Source organism: Trachypithecus francoisi, unplaced genomic scaffold, assembly GCF_009764315.1.
Source record: "Trachypithecus francoisi isolate TF-2019V2 unplaced genomic scaffold, Tfra_2.0 Lachesis_group3, whole genome shotgun sequence".
In the NCBI taxonomy this organism is placed as follows: Eukaryota; Metazoa; Chordata; class Mammalia; order Primates; family Cercopithecidae; genus Trachypithecus; species Trachypithecus francoisi.
This window is the reverse complement of record NW_022681468.1, coordinates 147638410-147659643: the sequence shown is the minus strand read 5'-3', so window position 1 is coordinate 147659643 and position 21234 is coordinate 147638410. Positions and strand designations below refer to the sequence as shown.

At 48.6% G+C, this 21234-nt stretch overlaps 2 protein-coding genes and 1 long non-coding RNA gene across 10 annotated transcripts in view; 1 reads left to right on the top strand and 2 right to left on the bottom strand.

Moving 5' to 3' along the window:
• The window catches only part of CAPN3 (calpain 3), a 43885-nt gene extending 31740 nt beyond the window's left edge, over nt 1–12145 (top strand). For 2 of the 7 annotated variants that reach the window (XM_033190424.1, XM_033190428.1), the window contains 14 exons: nt 1600–1769; nt 2082–2093; nt 2735–2943; nt 3705–3741; nt 5869–5886; nt 7850–7963; nt 9146–9223; nt 9622–9679; nt 9758–9822; nt 10263–10331; nt 10423–10501; nt 10714–10830; nt 11108–11166; nt 11556–12145. In XM_033190424.1, coding sequence (XP_033046315.1) covers nt 1600–1769; nt 2082–2093; nt 2735–2943; nt 3705–3741; nt 5869–5886; nt 7850–7963; nt 9146–9223; nt 9622–9679; nt 9758–9822; nt 10263–10331; nt 10423–10501; nt 10714–10830; nt 11108–11166; nt 11556–11582 — 1112 coding nt within the window. In that variant the 3' untranslated portion in view covers nt 11583–12145. The other 5 variants (XM_033190425.1, XM_033190430.1, XM_033190426.1 and 2 more) reach the window with 5 other exon arrangements.
• On the bottom strand, nt 5526–13298 carry LOC117070808. The gene is made up of 3 exons (XR_004432062.1): nt 12529–13298; nt 7315–11193; nt 5526–7198 (listed from the first exon to the last, which is right to left on the bottom strand). It is a non-coding gene; the product is annotated as an uncharacterized LOC117070808 (long non-coding RNA).
• A 1017-nt stretch (nt 13299–14315) lies between these two features.
• Nucleotides 14316–21234, bottom strand: part of ZNF106 (zinc finger protein 106) — an 81174-nt gene continuing 74255 nt past the window's right edge. For both annotated transcript variants that reach the window (XM_033190420.1, XM_033190418.1), the window contains 3 exons: nt 20800–20871; nt 18204–18350; nt 14316–17757 (listed from right to left, as the gene is read on the bottom strand). In XM_033190420.1, coding sequence (XP_033046311.1) covers nt 17701–17757; nt 18204–18350; nt 20800–20871 — 276 coding nt within the window. In that variant the 3' untranslated portion in view covers nt 14316–17700. The remainder of the gene's footprint in view (nt 17758–18203; nt 18351–20799; nt 20872–21234) is intronic.

Genomic DNA, 21234 nt, shown 5'->3' with positions numbered 1-21234 from the left:
TCCCAGCACTTTGGGAGGCCGAGACGGGTGGATCGCGAGGTCAGGAGATCGAGACCATCCTGGCTAACACGGCGAAACCCCGTCTCTACTAAAAAATAGAAAAAACTAGCCGGGCGAGTTGGCGGGCGCCTGTAGTCCCAGCTACTCGGGAGGCTGAGGCAGGAGAATGGCGTAAACCCGGGAGGCGGAGCTTGCAGTGAGCTGAGATCCGGCCACTGCACTCCAGCCTGGGCGACTGCGAGACTCCGTCTCAAAAAAAAAAAAAAAAAAAAAAAAAAAAAAAAAAGAAAAGCTAGACCAAGTCAGTAGCAGCAGAGATGGAGGGGAGAGAGCAGATTTAGGGAGAGCATATTGGGTGATGTATGGAAGGAAGAATAAAGAATGATGTCAAGATTCCCAGTTGAGGACCTGACAACATTACAACATAAGATACACAAGAAGACCAGGCGGGTGGCTCACGCCTATAATCCCAGCACTTTGGGAGGCAGAGGCAGGAGGATCACTTGAGCCCAGGAGTTCAAGACCAACACAGGCAACATAGTGAGATCTCATCTTTACAAAAAAATTTAAAAAATGAGGCAGGAGGATTGCTTGAGGCGGTTGAGGCTGCAATGAACCATGATCGTGCCACTGCACGCCTGCCTGGGTGACAGAGTAAGACCCTGCCTCAACAAAAATAAAAAAAGACGAGAAAAATATCAGCGTGTTGTTTTTGGTGGAGTTGATTGTGGGGTTATAGGGAAAGGAATTTAGCTTGGGACAAGGAAAGGCTGAGGTTCCTGTAGAGTATCCCAGTGAAGATTTGTAAGTATTGGATGCGCATATTATATGGCACTTGGTGATATGATAAGAACTCAAAAAAAAAAAAAGACCAGTCACGGTGGCTCATGCCTGTGATCCTAGCACTTTGGGAGGTGGAGGCAGGCGGATCACTTGTGGTCAGGAGCTCAAGACCAGCTTGGCTAACACGGTGAAACCCCGTCTCTACTAAAAATACAAAAATTAACCAGGGATGGTGGCGGGCGCCTATAATCCCTGCTACTTGGGAGGCTGAGTCAGAAGAATCACTTGAACCCAGGAGGCAGAGGCTGCAGTAAGCCGAGATCGTGCCACTGCACTCCAGCCTGGGCAACAAAGCCAGACTGTGTCTCAAAAAAAAAAAAAAAACGGTGAGAGAGATTGCGGCTGGGATATATGGCTCAGACATCATGAGTGTGTAGGGGGCAGTTAAAAAGCAGAAGTAAGAAAGATTGCCTAGGGAGGCAGGAAGGGTGAGGTAAGAGGAGAAGAGGCTGAGACCAGATTCCAGACACCAACAGCGTTTAAGGTGCAGGTAAGGAAAACAAAATCGTCAGCAAAGACTGAGAATGAAAGCTCAGAGAGGAAGGGAGAGCCACACATCCAGTCAGTACAGCTCCATCTGTGTAAAGGTAGCGCCTCGCTCCCTCCAAATAGACAAATGCCTGAACCGTGTTTTCTATTGATATTTTCTAAGCACCTAGATGCAGGGCATAGAAATAAATAGGTTCCCTCTGTCTCATCTCCTTCCTGCCCTCTGAGAGGCAGCTCTGGATGCATGTTTCCTTTCTGGGGGCGCAGATACTTTCTGGACCAACCCTCAGTACCGTCTGAAGCTCTTGGAGGAGGACGATGACCCTGACGACTCAGAGGTGATTTGCAGCTTCCTGGTGGCGCTGATGCAGAAGAACCGGCGCAAGGACCGGAAGTTAGGGGCCAATCTCTTCACCATCGGCTTCGCCATCTACGAGGTGTGCCGTCCTGATCGGCTCCAGCCCGGGAAACATACTTCCCCAGCGAGGACGCTTCCAGGGGCTTCTAGAGGGGTCCTCTGGCTTCCTCGATACTCAGTGACCCCCAGAGCTCCCGGTGTCAGGCCCACTTGTGTTTGTAATAAGCAAAAAATACCAGGGGGGCATTGGAGCAGCAGTGGGGTGGGCCTGGCAGGGCAGGTGCCTGGGGATCAGGCTTCCACATGTGGGCTGCAGTTGCTGGCATTGCCTTCCGCAGGCTCCTCATCCTCATTCAGATCTGAAGCATCTTCCTTTCTGTTTCTCCTCAAGGTTCCCAAAGAGGTATAGCAGCAGCAGCGGCCAGCAGTTGTGTGCAGCACTACTCAGGGGGCCCCGAGTCTGTCTGTGGCTCGTCGAGAAGCTTCCTGGTGGGGTTTGTGGACAGGACTGTGATAGGAGAGGGCCTTGCCTGCGTTAATTCCACTGCAGAGCAGGTGCCTCGGGGCATTGCATGACCCGTGACTACCACCCCGATGTGTACTTTCCCCCTCGCACCAGACACTGCGCATCACGCGCCTTTGCACACGCACCCTCCATGCTCACAGCCACACACACAGTTACACAGACGCGTTCTGAGGGTGGCTGTCCTCTTGGGATGGAGGAATCACTTCCCTCAGAACCCAGCCAAGTCCTCTAGGCCTTCTTGGGGGTCCCTCCAGCCTGAGGGGCTTTGGAGCTGAGGAGCAGCTGTTCTGGTAAGTGGCCCTGAGTGTGGGGATGGCACAGTTACCATTCACTGTGAATCACAACAGAAAAGGAAGTGAGGTAGGGAGGCTTTTTAAGCCTTGGGAGTCTGAAGTAGGGAGGTTGAGACTGTGACATGGGTGACCAGGGAGTCGGGAAGGGACCCTTGGAGGTGGCTGTGGCAGGACAGGGCGTCCCTCCCAAGGGGCTCATGTCCCATGGGCTCTCCCGTCTCTCAGATGCACGGGAACAAGCAGCACCTGCAGAAGGACTTCTTCCTGTACAACGCCTCCAAGGCCAGGAGCAAAACCTACATCAACATGCGGGAGGTGTCCCAGCGCTTCCGCCTGCCTCCCAGCGAGTATGTCATCGTGCCCTCCACCTACGAGCCCCACCAGGAGGGTGATTTCATCCTCCGGGTCTTCTCTGAAAAGAGGAACCTCTCCGAGTGAGTGCCCGCCCAGCTTTCCCACCTGTTTCTAAAAGCTCACGTGGCCCACTCCAGAGATCGAAGGCGTGAGGCAGCGAGACACATCCCTCCAGGGGTCCTGGGACATGTTGACCAGCTGAACGTCTGCTGCTGCTCCTGAGCCACTGGCCACATTACCCCCATTCACTCACTCATCCATTCTGCAGATATTTATTGAGCACCTACTATGTTCCAGGCACTCTCCTAGGCACTAGGGATAGAGTACTGAAGTAAACAGAAAGAAATCCCTGCCTTCATGGAGCTTAATATTCTAACATGAGACAATGATGGATAGGAAAAATATATGTAGCATGTTAGATTTGGAGAGGCGATATGGAGCAAAAATAAAGTAGGGAAGAGGGATAGGAGGTATTGGAGATGCTTGAAATTTTAGGTTAGCATGGCCAGGAAAGCCACATCCTGTCCCTGGTCACCACAGACGAACTCATAGCCCCCGCCACTCTGATCTCTGTCCTTGCAAGATGCACCAGGTACATGGGTAGGTGGCTGGCCATGGGGGGCTCTGAGCAATGCCAACAAGAACCTGCGTGCCTGGGCTTGGCTGTTGGGGATGGTGCTGACATGGGCTGGTTCCTGGGGTTCGGGGTGTTAGTTCCAGGGGTTCTCTAGAGGCTGGTCCTGGCTTGGCCGTGAGAAGCCATGCACCAGAGCAAACCCTCCATGGGCTTCCTGCTTGCTTCTGGTGACACTGAGACCCCACATGTCTGTGTTCCTCACAGGGAAGTTGAAAATACAATCTCCGTGGACCGGCCAGTGGTGAGTGGTTTAGACCTTCTGTGTGAAAGGTCCAGAGGGTGCCCTTCTCTGACCATGCAGGGGACAGATGGTGCAGGGGAGAGTGGGCAGTGGCAGAGGGAATGGGACTCTGGGCTGTGCTGAGCAGTCCCTCCATGGCACTGCAAATCCTGCTTGGCATGGCCGGAAGTAATGGGCCTTATGCACCGGGGGCCATTGAGGCAGTTCAGGGGCTGGGAAATACGGAAGGGGGTCCTGGAAGGGAGAAGCAATTTGAACAATCGGAGGGAGGGAACAAGACCACAGGAAGGGATGACAAGAGCCGCAGCAAACACTGGATTCTGAGACTGGATAACATTGGATTTCACACATAAGAGAAAAGAAAATAAGCTGGTGCGGACCTGGTGTCGACACCTGGATCCTCCACCTACCAGTGGGGTGACCCGGACAATTTCTATAGTCGCTTTCACTCAGTTTCCTGCTCTGTAAAACGGGGATAATAATGTGCCTCGCAAGCCTTTTGTGAGGTTTCATCAATGAGATGATGTATGTGAAGTGTCTGGCACAGCATGGGCACTCAAACAGAGGTGCTTTTCACATTTTACACTTTACAAGGTACTTTTCACATGTGTTATCGCAATACTTGCAAGGTTTCTGAGAGGTAGATAAATCCCTGGTGTTCAAGAAAGGAAGTAGGGGCTCAACGGGGTTGAATGACTGCTCTGAGTTCACAGAGCTCAGTAAGTGGCAGGGTTGGAACTCACATTCAGACTCTCTGACTCCACGCTGAGGCCAGCCCCAGGCAGTGCGAAGCCCAAAGTCTGAAGCACAGAGTGCTGTGTGTTGGGCTCTCTGTGCTGAGTCTTGTGACTGCCTTGGGCTTTGGGCTGTGGTCCGCTGGCAGTCTGTGGGGATGGCGTAGGTCAATGGGAGGACAGATGCCCTCTGACCTGTCTTCTGGGCAGTGAGTCATGGTCATAATCCTGACCCTGAGCCAGGTCTCCAAGTGCCTTCTGAATGACCACAGGCGATTGGTTTTAGTGGTAGGTGTCGGGGGGTCTGTTCTGGTCATCTGGATGCTGGTCATCGGTGTACAGTATTGATCAGGACCTGCAAACTCAAAAGCTTACGGGAGCTGGCACGTCACCTGAGTAGAGGAGGCAGGTGCAGGGGTTTTGATGTCCCTGCACTGACACAGTTGTCTGCAGTTCTCACCTGACATTTGGCTCCAGTGTGGAGGGTCAACAGGAATGTTGGGGCCGTGGGCAATCTGGGAGACACAGGGAGCAGCGGCCCTCGGCTCAGCTGATAGTTGCCACAGGGATGACAGGCCCAGACAGCCTGCCAGAGCTGCTGCTTTTACCAGAGAAAATCTCCCTATGGTAAATGTTTGCTCGAAGATTTTTTTAAAAATACTCTATAAAATCAAAATCCATTGTCAGGTCAGTTTGAGTGAGCCATGTTTTTGGTGTTTTAGTAACCAATTTCATTTTTATTATTATTTCTATCTATCTATCTATCTATCTATCTATTTATTTATTTATTTATTTTGAGATGGACTTTCGCTCTTGTCGCCCAGGCTGGAGTGCAGTGGCGCGATCTCAGCTCACTGCAACCTCCGCCTCCCAGGTTCAAGCAATTCTCCTGCCTCAGCCTCCTGAGTAGCTGAGATTACAGGTGCCCACCACCACGCCTAGCTAATTTGTGTATTTTTTAGTTGAGACGGGGTTTCACTATGTTGGTCAGGCTGGTCCGGAACTCCTGACCTCAGGTAATCCACCCACCTCGGCCTCCCAAAGTGCTGGGATTACAGGCATGAGCCACCGCACCCGGCCACCAATTTCATTTTTTAAAAAAAGGAAGAAAGAAAACCTTAGCCAGAAGATCCTTTTCCTTGCCATATGCAGTAAGAGTAAATTACAAAAACAAAGGCAGAGTAGTCACTGGTGTCTGGACATGGAGGAGAAAGAATTCTTTTCTCCCTTCACCCTCCATGCCCTTTTTTGGCTCCATGTGACTCAGATTTCTGGACCCCGGAGCCTCACCCGCAAGCTAAAGACCAGAATACAGGGAAGCGCAAAGCCACTGGCCATTCTGGCAACTTGCTTTTCACTTATTCTGCATTTACTGTTTCCTTTTCTTGTGCAGAGAAAGAAAAAAACCAAGGTAGGTGTGTGGGTAGAGAGCACGAAGTGTGTGTACTCATGCATGTGTGTGTGCATGCGTGTGTGTGTGCATGTGTGTTGGAGCTCATATGCATGCATGCACCAGAGTTGCCTCTTCCTCCCGCTCCTTCCCTGAGCTCCTGCTGGGGCTGAGAGTGCAGTAATGACAGCTGAGATTTGCTGGGGGAAGACTACGTGCCAAGCACTCTTCTAGGTGATTTCCATGATTAATTCCATCCTCACAACAGCCCTATCCCCATTTTCAGAGGGAGAAAAGGTACAGACAGATTGACTAACTTGCCCAAGACCGCACAGTCAGGGAGTGGCAGGGCCAGTACTTAGAGCCAGGCAGTCTGGGTCTAGAGTCTGTGTCCTGAACCACAAGAGGCCATCATACACCATCGGATTTGGTTCTAGCATTTCTGGTGGTGCCTGGTGGTGATGGATCCATCACAGGGCACCTCCGGGTACTGGTGCTGGCCCAGACCAGAGCTGACACTCATCAGGCACTACCACATTCCAGGTACTGTGCTTGGGGTCAAACTCTCTTTTTGTGTTTTTTTCCCACAATTATAACAGTATCTACAAAGTAGGGTGCTGTTATTTTTCCCCTTTCACAGGTGAGATAAAGAAGTGAACTTGCCCAAGGAACAGAACTAATAAGTGGGGAAAATGGAACTGGAAACCATGTCTGTTTACTCCAACACCTGTGTTTCTTGCCCTCTGTCTCTGCTGCCAGGCCCCTACACTTCAAGGCCTGCATTGTCCAGACCCACACTCAGGCCTGCTGGTGTGTGCCTGGCAGGGATGCTCCGTGGCCACATCATATCCATCCTACACATCCCCCTCAGACTGTGACCTCCATTTGCTCTGGGATCCCCACAAGCTTCAGCTGCTTGAGCAAGACACTTTGCTTAGAAGGCAGAGCAAGCCAGGGCCTCTGGAGCCTGCTGGGAGCCAAAGCTGGGGAGCCGTTACCATGGGTCTATCTGCTTGAGCTGTCCTAGATGAGCCGCATGGAAGGGCAGTGACGCCTGAGCCTGGGCGGGCTGCTTTTCTGCTCTGAGAGGCTCTGCCTGCTCCGTTGTTCTCTTCATTGCAGCCTCAATCCCCACAGCCTTGCCTTCCCCCAGGCTTCCCCTGCAGGTTGCACCCACCAGTGTTGGCGCCATGCAGCAGCCGCTCTCCACCCTTTTCATATCCTTGTCACTTGCATGAGCATGTCTTGAAAATATCCCTTGTTTGTGTAGTATCTTAAATGGTTTTGCAGTATGACTTTGCATTCCGTATCTCATGTGATCCCCACAAGAGCCCTATGAGGAGGGAAAGCAGGTTTTACTATTAAAGGATGAGTAAACTGAGGCCAGAGAGGAGCTTTCTTATATGAGGGGCAGGGCTGGGATTCCGGCCCAGTGTTCTGATGGCTCACCCACTGGCCATGCCGCTACTCCGTGTCCTCTTTCAGTCTGTACTTGGCAGAGTCCTAGAGGTTCCTTGGAGGTGCCTCAGTAGCTGCCATGGTGATGTGGGGTGCTGAGGGCAAAGAGCTCTGTTCTCTTTAATCAGAGCAGCTCTGTTTTTCAATGACTTTATATACACGGTGTTTCTGCAGGAAATTTAATTTGAACAGTGTTTTTCCATCTGGAAAAAAAAAAGTCCACAAAATACTTGACAATCACTGCACTAGATCATGCTGCTTTTAGCATTCTTAGCATTTCACATGCTGAGCTCAGTACTCTACCATGAGGAGGGATGGAGTGGGTATGAAAAGATAAAGAACTGAAGTCACACGGCTTGTCAGTGGCAGAGATAGAGCTTGAACCGAGGTTGAAGAGCTCCCGCCTGTTCTTTTCCTCTTCTCACTGGATAAAGCTGCTCCAAGAGAGAGGCTGCCTCAGTGTGCCTGTTCAGACTGTAATCCTCACTTCCTTCCTGCCCGCTCCCTCCTTCCCTCCTCTCTCCAGCCCATCATCTTCGTGTCGGACAGAGCAAACAGCAACAAGGAGCTGGGTGTGGACCAGGAGTCAGAGGAGGGCAAAGGCAAAACAAGCCCTGATAAGCAAGAGCAGTCCCCACAGGTGTCTGAGCACGTGGCATGGGTGGGCGGTCAGCGCACTACAGGGGCTTCCTATGCGCTTGGGATACGTGGGCTGGAGGCTTCCCAGGGGGTTGTCTTGAACATCTAGAGGTTTGGATTTGTCCCACTGACCTTCTCTCTCAGCAAGTTCCCCTAAAATTCGGGCTGCTGCTTGGGTGAATATCCCAGGATGGGGGTTCCATTCTAGGAGTGGACTGGCAGGCTGAACCTCCCATGGAGCTGATCCAGCCAGGACAGAGAGAAGGGGAGGCAAAGGCTGAGACAGATCCAGCCAGGACAAGAGAAGGGGAGGCAAAGGCTGAGACAGAACCAGCCGGACAGAGGGAAGGGGAGGCAAAGGCTGAGACAGATCCAGCCAGGACAGAGAGAAGGGGAGGCAAAGGCTGAGACAGAACCAGTTTGAGAGTAGATCCAGCCAAGACAGAGACAAGGGGAGGCAAAGGCTGAGACAGAACCAGCCAGGACACAGATAAGGGGAGGCAAAGGCTGAGACAGAACCAGCTTGAGAGCAGAGGTACAACTCCTGTCTCCTGGTGTCCTTGAGCATTTTACAATAGGGGGATAAAGAATAGGAGCAGAAAGTGGGGCTGACCTAACAAATGGGGTTTTCTAGAGCTCGCGGGAGGGTGTTAGATTGCAGTGGGATGCTTAGTGGAGGTGAGCCTTAGAGGCAAAAGTCTCCAGACCAATCGGGGCCCCTCTTCTATCCGGGGGACCTCTTCTCTCCAGGGCCTCGTGCGTTGGGGTCTAGGGGAGGTTCTCTGAGGACTTGGCCTTGACAACAGGGTGGTTGGAGGAATCACAACAGTCAGACCTTCTTTGACCTGCGGGCACCTTTGTTTGGAATGGTCAGGCCTGGGATGGTGAAGGCAGCTCTTGCGGGTGGGGACTGGGGTGGTGGGGAGGAGGCTGTCTGTGTCTGCATGGCCGCCACATCTCCTTTGGCTGGGGGCGTCAGGGCTGGAGAGGTGTGGAGTGAGGTGTCACTGAGGCCTCCATGCATCTCACTCCAGCTCACCGGTCTGCATTTGCCCCTGTCCCCAGCTCCTGCTGTCACCTCCGGCCGTTTTAGGCACTTGGCTCCCTTGGCCCAGAGGAGCTTGCCCCTCAGGCCTGTGCACCTCTGACCCCTGTGAACCACTTTTCCTTTGTGCCTCCACAGCCACAGCCTGGCAGCTCTGACCAGGAAAGTGAGGAACAGCAACAATTCCGGAACATTTTCAAGCAGATAGCAGGAGACGTGAGTACCTCCAAGCCCAGGACGCCCACAGGTGCTGCTTCTCTCCTGGATTAACTGCTCAGATTACCAATTATTTTGCTATTGTTTGGTAGGGTCATTTTGGACTTTGGTGGAGCCAGGGAATGTGTGTGTAGCACACAAATCCACAAGTCCTTGAGTTTTGGACTGCCATATCCACTGGTGGGCTCAGAGGCCTTTTTGCTCTGCCCACGGTGGTCCTGATAGCTGGGGTGCAGTATCTGGCCTCCGTCTTCCTCAGAAAAGTCCTAGCTTCCCATGACAGAATAGCACCGACAGGGATTTCACAAACACGGCCAGCTGGAATTTGTTTTGCAAAGCATCTGCGCCAGGAGCTGCTGTACTCCTGAACCATGACCCTCCTCTCCCTTCCTCCTCAGGACATGGAAATCTGTGCAGATGAGCTCAAGAAGGTCCTTAACACAGTCGTGAACAAACGTGAGTTGCTCAAACCAAATGTGGGGGGTGGGTGGGAATTGTCTCAAAGCACCTCCTCACTCTTCTCCATCCCCCCAGACAAGGACCTGAAGACACACGGGTTCACACTGGAGTCCTGCCGTAGCATGATTGCCCTCATGGATGTATCCTTCCTGCCGCCCCTTCCCGACCCTCTGTCATCAGCCCACGGGCGCCAAGGCACCACACAGGGTGCCCAGTCAGGCAAAGGGCCCTAATTTGTGCCCAGGAAAACACTTAATTCAGAACCTGATTCAGAACATCTTGGATACTCCTCTGAAAGGGGTTGCTAGAGGCTGAAGGGGAGGACGTTGGGTTGTAACTGCCCTAACCTGTGTGCTTCTCTTCGGCCTGGGATCCTGCCCAAGCAAAAGTGGCCCTTAGGAGATCGGCTCCCTGGGTTACAGAGTAGGTGCAATCTCTGACGGGTGGCGGAGTGGAGGGGAGGGTTAAATACCACAACAGGGCAGTGGTTAGGACAGCCCAGGCAGAGTCTTCTGGACCCTCCCTCCAAATCCAGGGGGATTTTGCTATGTGCTGTGTAGCCCTGACCTCCCTCCTCCAGACAGATGGCTCTGGGAAGCTCAACCTGCAAGAGTTCCACCACCTCTGGAACAAGATTAAGGCCTGGCAGGTGGGAAGAGAAAATGAAGTGTGGGAGTGAAGAACGGGGTTAATTTGGAGATTCGGTGTGTGACCTCCATTCTCAAATTTTCTATTGCCAGAAAATTTTCAAACACTATGACACAGACCAGTCTGGCACCATTAACAGCTACGAGATGCGAAATGCAGTCAATGACGCAGGTGCTAAGAAGGGGTGGGAGGGATGTGGACCCGAGGCGGTGGGAGCAGGAATGGGAGGGGACTAGGCTACTAGGGCCCCACTAGAGAAAGGAGAGGGAAAGGGCTTCTCATTTTCCTTTCCCAGGTCACAGGGTGGCTGAGAGGCAAGGAAAATAGAAGGCAGGCCCAAGACCTCCAGCTCCATGTCCCCCTTAACATGGTCCCCTCCACAGGATTCCGCCTCAACAACCAGCTCTACGACATCATTACCATGCGGTACGCAGACAAACACATGAACATCGACTTCGACAGTTTCATCTGCTGCTTCGTCAGGCTGGAGGGCATGTTCAGTAAGTGGGGGAGAGGGGCTGACCTCTGCTCTCTTGCAGGGGCAGTTGTGGCAACAGGCATCTCACCTGATAATCTCCAGTCTGCCCCATCCAGGCGGAACAAGGGCCAAGGCCCTCTTTAGGCCCAGAATGGGATGGCAAAGCTGGTGATTCTCTGCCTGCAGATCTTTGTGCTGATGAGGGATAGCACTGGGCACATGGTCCTCTTTGGAAAGTTAACAGTAGTGCAGGTAGAATGCACCTGTAACTGGCCTCTGGCCTGTGCCTTCTTTCTCAGGAGCTTTTCATGCATTTGACAAGGATGGAGACGGTATCATCAAACTCAACGTTCTGGAGGTAAAGCATAGGCACAGCACATTCCCCCTGCACATTAAAACACAAGGTGGAGGGTCGGTGAGGCAGACTGGACCCACGGTGTGCTCATTTCCACACAGTGGTGGAGGGAGGGGATAGGAACAGAACGTGGAGGGAGGCTCTGCGGGCTCACAGGACACACGCACTTGAGGCCCAAAGGGACCTCTGCTCCCCCAGTCACTCGATGCTGGAAAACATGCACCTTCTTAGGGAAGATCTAGGAGAAAGAAAACAGTAAGCCACTGCTTCTTGGAAAATCTTCCGGAGGTCTGACCTACTGGGACTGTTCCCTTTCCTCTTGCCTTGTAAGATTCCTAGGGCGCGGGGTCACTCTTTTCTGATCTACATTCTGATCTTGGGACTTCTTTCAGTGGCTGCAGCTCACCATGTATGCCTGAACCAGGCTGGCCTCATCCAAAGCCATGCAGGAGCACTCAGGATTTCCGTCTCGCCCTCTATTTCCAAAGCCACTTACCTCAAAGGACCCAGCAGCTGCACCCCTACAGTCCTCCAGTCACCTCATCAGTCCTGTTCCTCCTCCATTTTACCCCCTCCTCATCCCTGATCAGTCATGCCTAGCCTGGCCCTTTAGTAAAGCAATGAGGTAGGAAGAACAAACCCTTGTCTCTACCGTGTGGAGGAAAGTGCCTGCCTCTGGTCCGAGCCGCTGTGGTTCTGAAGTGAGTGCTCCTGCTTACCTTGCTCTAGGCTGGCTGCAGAAGCACCTGCCGGTGGCACTCAGCACCCCCTTGTGCTAGAGCTCTCCACCATCTTCACGCTCTCCCACCATGGGCCAGGAACCAAACCCGCACTGGGTTCTGCCTGGTTATTTCAGGAGAGGCCTGCTGTGGGGTAAACTAACTCAGTGGAATAGGGCTGGTTACTTTGGGCTGTCTGACTCGTAAGTTTGGCTGCATTTTGCAAAAAGCTGATCTAAATAAAGGCATGTGTATGGCGGGTCCCCTTGTGTTTTGTTGTCTCACGTTTAGATATCCGCCATAGCATGACTGAATGGCTTCCAATCCTACACTCACTTATGACCTAGAAGAGAACAATGAAAAACACACACAAAAACAAAATCTTGAACCCCCCCTTTAATCATGCCTATTGCTATTTCTTGAGCATAGGAATTACTCAAATACTTTCCAAGACATAAAAGGAAGGCAGAGGAATAGCTGTTGCTGTAAAAAGACATCAAGAATAAATGGGTTATGTACAGCGGGAGGGGCTGGTTACCTGAATGTAATGGAGTGGAGACTGCGCTATCCTAGCTCCTCTGCTCACTAACTGGCCCGTCGTATGACCGTGGACAAAACCCTGAAGGCAGCAGTTTGCTAAACTTACCTGGACCATGGCCTGTGGCATATCTACAGGCATCCTGTGTTTTCCACCCAGTTTCCTTCTTCCTCGCTAAGCCAGCGTGGAAAGGGCTGACCATGAATACGCAGACAAGGTAACGAAAGTAAACCGTCAGTTAGTAAAAGTACTTTATTTTCCTCTTGTATTTGCTTTATATCTTGCTTTACAAAGTTACGAAGTTCACAGCTTTATACCAAAATGTAAGAAGGCTATTTGCTTATAAACATTTTTGCAGTCATCTGATTCATTCTTGTAATCCATATTCAATATTTAAAAAGTCAGAAACCAAGGGTGCTGGAGCAGCTCTAGGGCATATATTTCTCTTAAATAGGAGAAAGATTTTCAACAGCTTTTCCTCCTTGACACTCTCCTCTCCCAGTTTATTTGGGTCACTACCTTGAGTTTAGAGTGAATCTGGGAAATTCAGTCACCAGCTAACCCAGCAGGGCTGTACACTGGGGCTTGGAGGTGAGGTTAGAGGTTCCTGTCTAACACAGTAGGTCTGTTTCTATGAGGAGCTCACATTTCCTGTCTAACACAGTAGGTCTGTTTCTATGAGGAGCTCACATTTCCTGTCTAACACAGTAGGTCTGTTTCTATGAGGAGCTCACATTTCCTGTCTAACACAGTAGGTCGGTCTGTTTCTATGAGGAGCTCACATTTCCTGTCTAACACAGTAGGCCTGTTTCTATGAGGAGCTCACATTTCCTGTCTAACACAGTAGGTCTGTTTCTATGAGGAGCTCACATTTCCTGTCTAACACAGTAGGCCTGTTTCTATGAGGAGCTCACATCCACTTGCATAGGAACTCAGTCTATCCCAGATCACCTCCACCACAACTTCCATTCCCGTCTGTGGGACCGCTTCTCTTAAACCCGAGGAACCTGATGATTTGAGGGCAGGGATAAAACCATTATTTTATAAATGTGGCAGGTATGGCTTTCATAATTCTAGAAGCTCCCGTTTAGGTAACAGAAACAAAATTGAGAAGCAAGCATAAACTGCAGTTATTTGAGCAAACCACAGCATATGTGCTGTTCAAATCCCGCTTTACAATATACTTCAATCTCACCTCCAATGAATTCTCTTCCATAAAATACACCATTCCACTAAGTATATACCTACTCCCACCAAGTCATCCACATGCCTCTTCACTAAAGTTGTCCATTGTATACTCTACCAGAAAAAAGACAAAATAAAACCTGTGGCAAGCAAATAATCACTTAAACAGTAATAATATTGCCTCTAAATTAAAGGTAAGTCAGGAGCTGAACACTCAACTGTTAACTCTTCTGGGGAAGAAAAAAATTCTTCCCACAAAAGCAGGAGTGCAGTAGTAAGTAATGACTTTCTCTCAAATTCAAGTAATATCAGGTCAAGATAACCTTTGCTGTTCGAGTTTTGTTTGCATTGTGTGGAATTGCTTTCTAAACTGAGTAGAGAGGTATGCCAAAATTATTTTTTTATTTTTTTATTTTTTGAGACGGAGTCTCGCTCTGTCACCCAAGCTGGAGTGCACTGGCCAGATCTCAGCTCACTGCAAGCTCCGCCTCCCGGGTTCACGCCATTCTCCTGCCTCAGCCTCCCGAGTAGCTGGGACTACAGGCGTCCGCCACCTCGCCCGGCTAGTTTTTTGTATTTTTTAGTAGAGACGGGGTTTCACCGTGTTAGCCAGGATGGTCTCGATCTCCTGACCTTGTGATCCGCCCGCCTCGGCCTCCCAAAGTGCTGGGATTACAGGCTTGAGCCACCGTGCCCGACCGCCAAAATTATTTTTAACCTAATTAAAAACTTTCACATAAAACTTGAAGTGACTGATACTTCATCAGAACAAACTGCCATTTTAACACTAGCATAGGTACACAAAAGGATTTATACTATGGTTTTCTTGGCTTTAAGCCATTAGAAGTAGGCAAAAGCAACCAAGAATAACATTCTAAAAGTGGCTCCAACTACTTTAAAGACATGAGTCAGTTTTTGTCAGGTCACTTAATGGTTTTCTTCCTTCACAAAGCTACTAAATGCCAGAGTTAACAAAGATCCCTGAGCCACAGCTCTTCTCTGAGGGGAAGCAGGGTTATAATCAGTCACGACATTGTGGAAGACATTAAAAAAAGAAGGCAAAGTTCTGCATAATTTTCAAGACACTTGTAAGTAGTAACACACAACCATAAGCAGCCAAAATGCTTATGGTCCCTTTATTTCTTAACAGAGGGCTAGAACGGTTCATTTTGGGTAATACGCTAATCTGGTGTTAAAAGAATTTCACGTGTTCTTGAAACAAAGGCATTATTACTGCCACTGCTTCAAAAAAAGCCTTCGTGAAATGAAGAAAACTATGACAAGTACAGGTTCCCACGCGTACACATGCACACAAAGGAACCGCGCACTTGCACACACACAGGCAGATACAGGCACAGTTCCACCAAAGCGAAGTCCAAATCGGAGTTCTTACTGATTCTACCTGTCTGGAATACTCTCAGGAGTTCCCCACAACTGCCCAACACCTCACCTAGCCTCTTCCTGCTGCACAAAGGCTCCTCCACTCTCATCTTTTCCACACATCCTCAGGCAGGGCAGAAGGGCACTATGCTGCAGAGCATTCGAGGCTCTCTCAGCACAAAGCCAGCATGGAAATGCGGCTTCACTACAGCCCAGAGAAAAGGGCCTGGTTTAGTCGTCGATCCCAATGCATCTTCCCGGGAAACGGCCATTCCCAAACACACAGAACAGCTTGGCTTCTCTGGATATCCTTACAGGAAACAGGGGTGAGAGGTGAGAAAAGCTTCTTAATCTCATACAGAAACAGCACGAATATTTAACACATTTTTTGCAACAAGATCTTCTCTGTTCTCCATTAAGCATCACATAAATCTCACTAGTGTGGTTAACAAAATGGCTTTCCCTAAGGACAGAAGTCAAGAGCTTGTGGGGGCATTTATTATCTAGTACTAGGCCATTCATTATCTCCTAGATTAACCTTTTTTTTTTTTCAAGTGGAGTTTCACTCTGTTGCCCAGGCTGGAGTGCAGTGGTAGGATCTTGGCTCACTGCAACTTCTACCTCCCAGGTTCAAGTGATTCTCCTGTCTCAGCCTCCCATGTAGCTGAGACTACAGACACACGCCACCACACCCAGCTAATTTTTGTATTTTTAGTGGAGACGGGGTTTCACCATGTTGGCCAGGCTGGTCTCAAACGCCTGACCTTGAGTGATCCACCCACCTCGGCCTCCCAAAGTGCTGGGATTACAGGCGTGAACCACCAAGCCCAGCCTTCTAGATTAATTCTTAACATTTTTTGGATCAACTAAGAACCACTGGAGCCTTTCCTGGAAAAAAGAACACATACTCAGTCTCACACACAATTTCTGGGGGTTCACAGACCCTTGAAGCCTATCCACGAACCCCCTGGTGAAGTCCCCCTGCCCGATAGCCTGAGGGAAGACATGTGAGTAGATGTGTGTGCACTAATAGGGGCAAAGACAGACCTGGATGCTCTGCAATCCCAGAGAGCATGTCCCAAAGCTTGGTATGTGGCCCTGGGCTCCTCCCCCTTATTTTCTCTCTCTGAAGAAGCTTTCTGAGGTTTTTTTTTTTTTTTTTTTTTTTGAGACGGAGTCTCACTCTGTCACCCAGGCTGGAGTGCAGTGGCGCGATCTCGGCTCACTACAATCTCCGCCTCCTGGGTTCAAGCGATTCTCCTGCCTCAGCCTCCTGAGCAGCTGGGATTACAAGTGCACACCACCATGCCCAGCTAACTTTGTATTTTCAGTAGAGATGGGGTTTTGCCATGTTGGCCAGGCTGGTTTCCAACTCCTAACCTCAGGCGATCTGCCTGCCTGGGCCTCCCAAAGTGCTGGGATTACAGGCATGAGCCACCACGCCTGGCCACTTTCTGAGTTTTGAGGATCCAGAAACAAAAGGCTGGAAAGCAACACTTCTACAGGTTTACTGATGAGTCTGGAGAAAATCCAAAAACAAAACCCCACTCAGGGTTTGTGAATTTGGCTGTTCTCAGTGGCCAGGCAGAGTCTCTGCTCCACTCTTCTTTCCCACCTAGCAGGGAAGTGAAGGCAAAGAACTGTCTCAGAAACAAGTCTCTAGGAAGTCTGCTTGAGGTCCTAAAAACCGTATTCAGATGCTTTATTCTAACCCCTTCTCCCCCACCATCTTGGGTGCTGCAGAGGGGTGGAAAACATGAGCCCGGAGGAATACTGGATGGCTGCCATCAGTCTAGGCACAGCCGTACAGTGGGAGAGATGGAGGCTGGCAACTGAACAAACCAAAAGGGTTCAAACCGACATTAGGCTTGCAGGGTCAGACGCTAGAAAGGAAGATAAAGGTACACCTCCAGCTGCAACAGCCTGATAGGATCTGTGGCAGGTAGTGCCCAGTTCAACAGCAAACGTAAAGGTAGACATTAGGTCTACGCACTGCCTCACACTGAGCTTTCTGTCCACATTTACAGAGGTTTACTAGGAAGTGGTGTTGTAAGGACTTGTCACTATGTGATTTGCTTTCTGAATTCCTAAAATACAGTCAGCAGAGCAGCCGCTGTTTGTCAAAAATCTACTGTGTCCTTTAGCACTTAAAGCAAGCTCTGTCCATCTATGAAGCAAGAAAACAGGGACACACACTGCACATAACTGTTAAGAAAGAAAACGATTTGCTTCCAATTTAAATACCCAGCTATTACAAATGGAGAAATTAAAACTGATCCCAAAAGTCTAGCACTTAAACAAATTTGTACTTAAAAGCCTGACTATAGGTTTAAACCACCATAAGAACATAAACTAAACATTGCAAACTGAAGTCAATAAAATATACATATGATTAGGGTCAAACTGGGTAACCAATTAGGATCTGTATCTTTAGTAAACATCTGGAGAACGCAAGTAGCATAAATCACTGTATGCCATGCTGTCCCAGAGGAGTGTGGTTCCCTAACATCTGTCTACATCTATTTAAAACCTCTAGCAAGAACTTAAAGAGTAATCTATCATCCCATAGAGCTGCCCAGACTCATGCTAGGGGCCTGGCTAGTAACCACTTTCTCCTTCCTTGCTTCACCCAGGAAGGGAAGAGAGTGGCCTGTGTGGGGGGCTGATGTGAAAATAGTTCAACCAATGACTTCCCAACGTGGGAGGCAAACAACTTCATGAATCAATTTTGCTGTCATCTTCAGCGTGTCGTTCAATATGTCCTGCAGCATCCTAGGAATGAAGGGAAAAGGACCCATGAGAGAGTAGTTGATAGTAAGACAGGAGAAAGTCAAAGCCAAGGAAAGCCACGTGGGTCCATTCCACCTAGGATCCAGAGGGGAAAGGCAGTCAGGAGCCAGCACTTCGCTAACTTACGTGAAAGCGTGTACTTAAAGGTGAGCTGTTGTCTCAGCACAAGAGCACTGTAATAAATCTCCAGGTTCAGTTACTGGATTTGAAACATCTGAAAACATTCTCTAGGCCCTTTCTCAAAAATGACCTAATTCTTCATTTGAAACTTCATTAAGCTATCCCCCAAATCTCTGAATCATAAAAAGAAAAACCGTAGGCCCTCCCTATATATGGCAATTCTCAATAATAAAACAAAAAAGGTTTGCTAGCCCCTGCTCTGAGCAGTCTACTGAATCCCAGGTGAACCTCAAGTCCCACTAATGTACCTGTTTGGATCCTTTCCTAGCAGTGAAGAAAGCATCGCAGTTCTTCCAGCGACATTTCAGAGTCTGGAAGTTGGGATTAGTGTGGTCAGTCAGCAAGTGTTGTTTTAAATGATCTACAACGCCGAATATCAGAGAGCAGCCATGCCACTGGAGAGAAAGAAAATGAGGGGACTCGGTGAAAAAGGGTGCAGTGAACGTGAATGAGAACAGCCCCACCTGGCTCCCACAGGCACTATGGAAGCAAAAACCCAGCCCTTATTTTAAATTTATTCTTGGCTAGAAAAGACAACAAAGCCAAGGCAACCAAAGTATCAGCATAACGAGGAACCTTGAAAAGACTGGAAAAATCTTTTGCTATTTTGATATTTTGAGAGGGCAAAGCACTAACATAGCAATTATGTCTTAAATCAGAAAAAGGTCAGCAAATATTTATGGATAAATCACCATAAAATTCTGTTTAAACTGTATTTTTTATGCTGCCATCATAAAATTGAGTTTCTTTCTTAGTTTATTCAATACAAAAGACAAGTACCTTTCCTATTATACCGAAAGGGCTTTTTTTTTTTTTGAGATGCAGTTTCACTCTTGTCGGCGAGGCTGGAGTGCGGTGGTGCGATCTCGGCTCACTGCAACCTCTGCCCCCCGGGTTCAAGCAGTTCTCCTGCCTCAGCCTCCCGAGTAGCTGGGATTACAGGTGTGCACCACCACGCCCAGTTAATTTTGTATATATATATATATAATTTTTTTTTTTTTTTTTAGTAAAGACAGGGTTTCACCATGTTCGTCAGGCTGGTCTCAAACTCCCAACCTCAGGTGATCTGCCCACCTTGGCCTCCCAAAGTGCTGGGATTACAGGCATGAGCCACTGCGCCCGGCCCGAAAGGGCTATTTTTAACAATTCTAAGAACTACTGAATGTAAACGTGAAAATAAAAATGTCTGATAAAGAAAACTACATTTGTGGAAATATTTATTGTAGAATACTGTGTTTGCCAATGGAGGCCTGATTTTACTCACAGCCTTTATCACTTGAATCTCAATCTTACGATTACCTACTTATTTTTTTAAGCTATAATTTTACTTATAAATGTAGCTTAATTTCATGTATTAGAAAGCACAAGCTAGTGTCTTATGCTTCCTAAGTGGTGGCTCAGTGGGATTACAACCTGTAATCCCAGCACTTTGAGAGGCCAAGGTGGGTGGTTCACTTCAGCCCAGGAGTTCGAGACCAGCCTGGGCAACATAGTGAGACCCTGTCCCTACAGAAAAAGAAAGAAAAAATCCAGGCCGGGCGCGAGTTCAAGACCAGCCTGGCCAACATGGTGAAACCCTGTCTGTACTAAAAATACAAAAATTAGCTGGGTGTGGTGGCGGGTGCCTGTGTTCCCAGCTACTCGGGAGGCTGAGGCAGGAGAATCGCTTGAACCCCAGAGGTGGAGGTTGCAGTGAGCTGAGATCATGCCACTGCATTCCAGCCTGGCAACAGAGAGATTCTGTCTCAAAAAAAAAAAAAAAAGTAATGCAAAGTTAAGTTTCTCCTCTGTCAGTACTACTCCATCTTTCTCTCTATAAAGCCAGAGGTATCTTCCCCATTTCTCTCTATGGATTAACTCTATTTGTGTGCTCTGGATCCTGTCATTCAGTAGTGCCTCCTTATCCATGGTTTTACTTTCTGAGGTTTTAGTTACCTGTGGTTAACTGATCTTCAAAAATATTAATTGGAAAATTCCCAAAATAAACAATTCTTGAGTTTTAAATTACACATTATTCTGAGCAGTGTGATGAAATCTCCTGCCATCCCACTGCATCTCACCCAGATGTGAATTGTCCCTTTGTCCAACATATCTATACTATATTGGCTACCGCCTGTTAGTCACTTAGCCCTCTTGATTACCACATCAAAAAAAGATAGACCATATGCCCCTTGGATAAAGAGGAACTGTACTAGATTTTGCTTGCCTTCACTGAGAAAATTAAAAAGCAAAGATAGTAATGTGTAGAGAGCTGAAAAGTCACTAGGCTGTGGACAAGTGTAAAGTCGGATTTTAAAGTGGAGAGTGTCAAAGTTCATGCCATCAATGCTGAAAAGGATCTTAGGGTTTTAGGGAAAAGCTACCATTGTTAGAACTGATGAAAAAAAATTAAGGCTTATAAGAAATAGTGTGAAAATTTTAAGGGTTAATCATCAGCCCTCACCCCAAAATAAAAATCACACAATTCAGCCTGATGAACTAAGGTTTGGAACTTACAAGACCTTAGACTTTTTTTATTTGCCTATTCCTCAAAAACCAATGAGGACACAAACCAAACCATTAATACTAGTAATCTCTGATGAGCGGGAGTACAGGGGGCAGTGCCATTACCAAAATAAGCACTTCCACTTTTTATTTCATATATTGCTGTACTGTTGCTTTCTAAGCATGTATTGATTTTATAATAAACAAACAACCACCTAGGAGACAGCCTGTGATCTACGGTGTAAGGCATAAAGTAGATGCTAAAATATAAAAATGCTACACTGATGATAGTGAAGATCAATTAGCCTAGGGTGAAGCAAGCTCTCCCAGCCCGGTGACCAGAAGAGTTTCACTCCTTACCCAGCAGCGGTAATTCTGCATCAGATTAAGCCTCACGGCCTGAATACTGCCATCATAACAGCCAGTGTAAATCTGGAGAAAGACAGGTTTATAGTGTCAGACCAAAATACATACAAACTACAAAACACCCTCAAAACAGGTCACAAGCTCCCTGAAGCAGCTACAAGAAAACAAACACCTAAATCAAAACCAGCTCCAGAGTAGTAGAATGGGAACGTAGTTTCCAGATCTTCCAGTCTAGATATTTTGCAGCTGTGCTCCTTAGAAAGCCACTCGGGACCAGGGCAGAGAGGAGTGGCAGGGCTCAGAGGCACCCACTTGGCCTTTCTACTTTAACTGGGGTAGCCCTGGTTTCCATCGGGTGCTCATTAGGCACCTGTATTTCACTGGAAAAGAAAGGATTCTACCACTCAGAGTCTGAAAAACATCCATTCT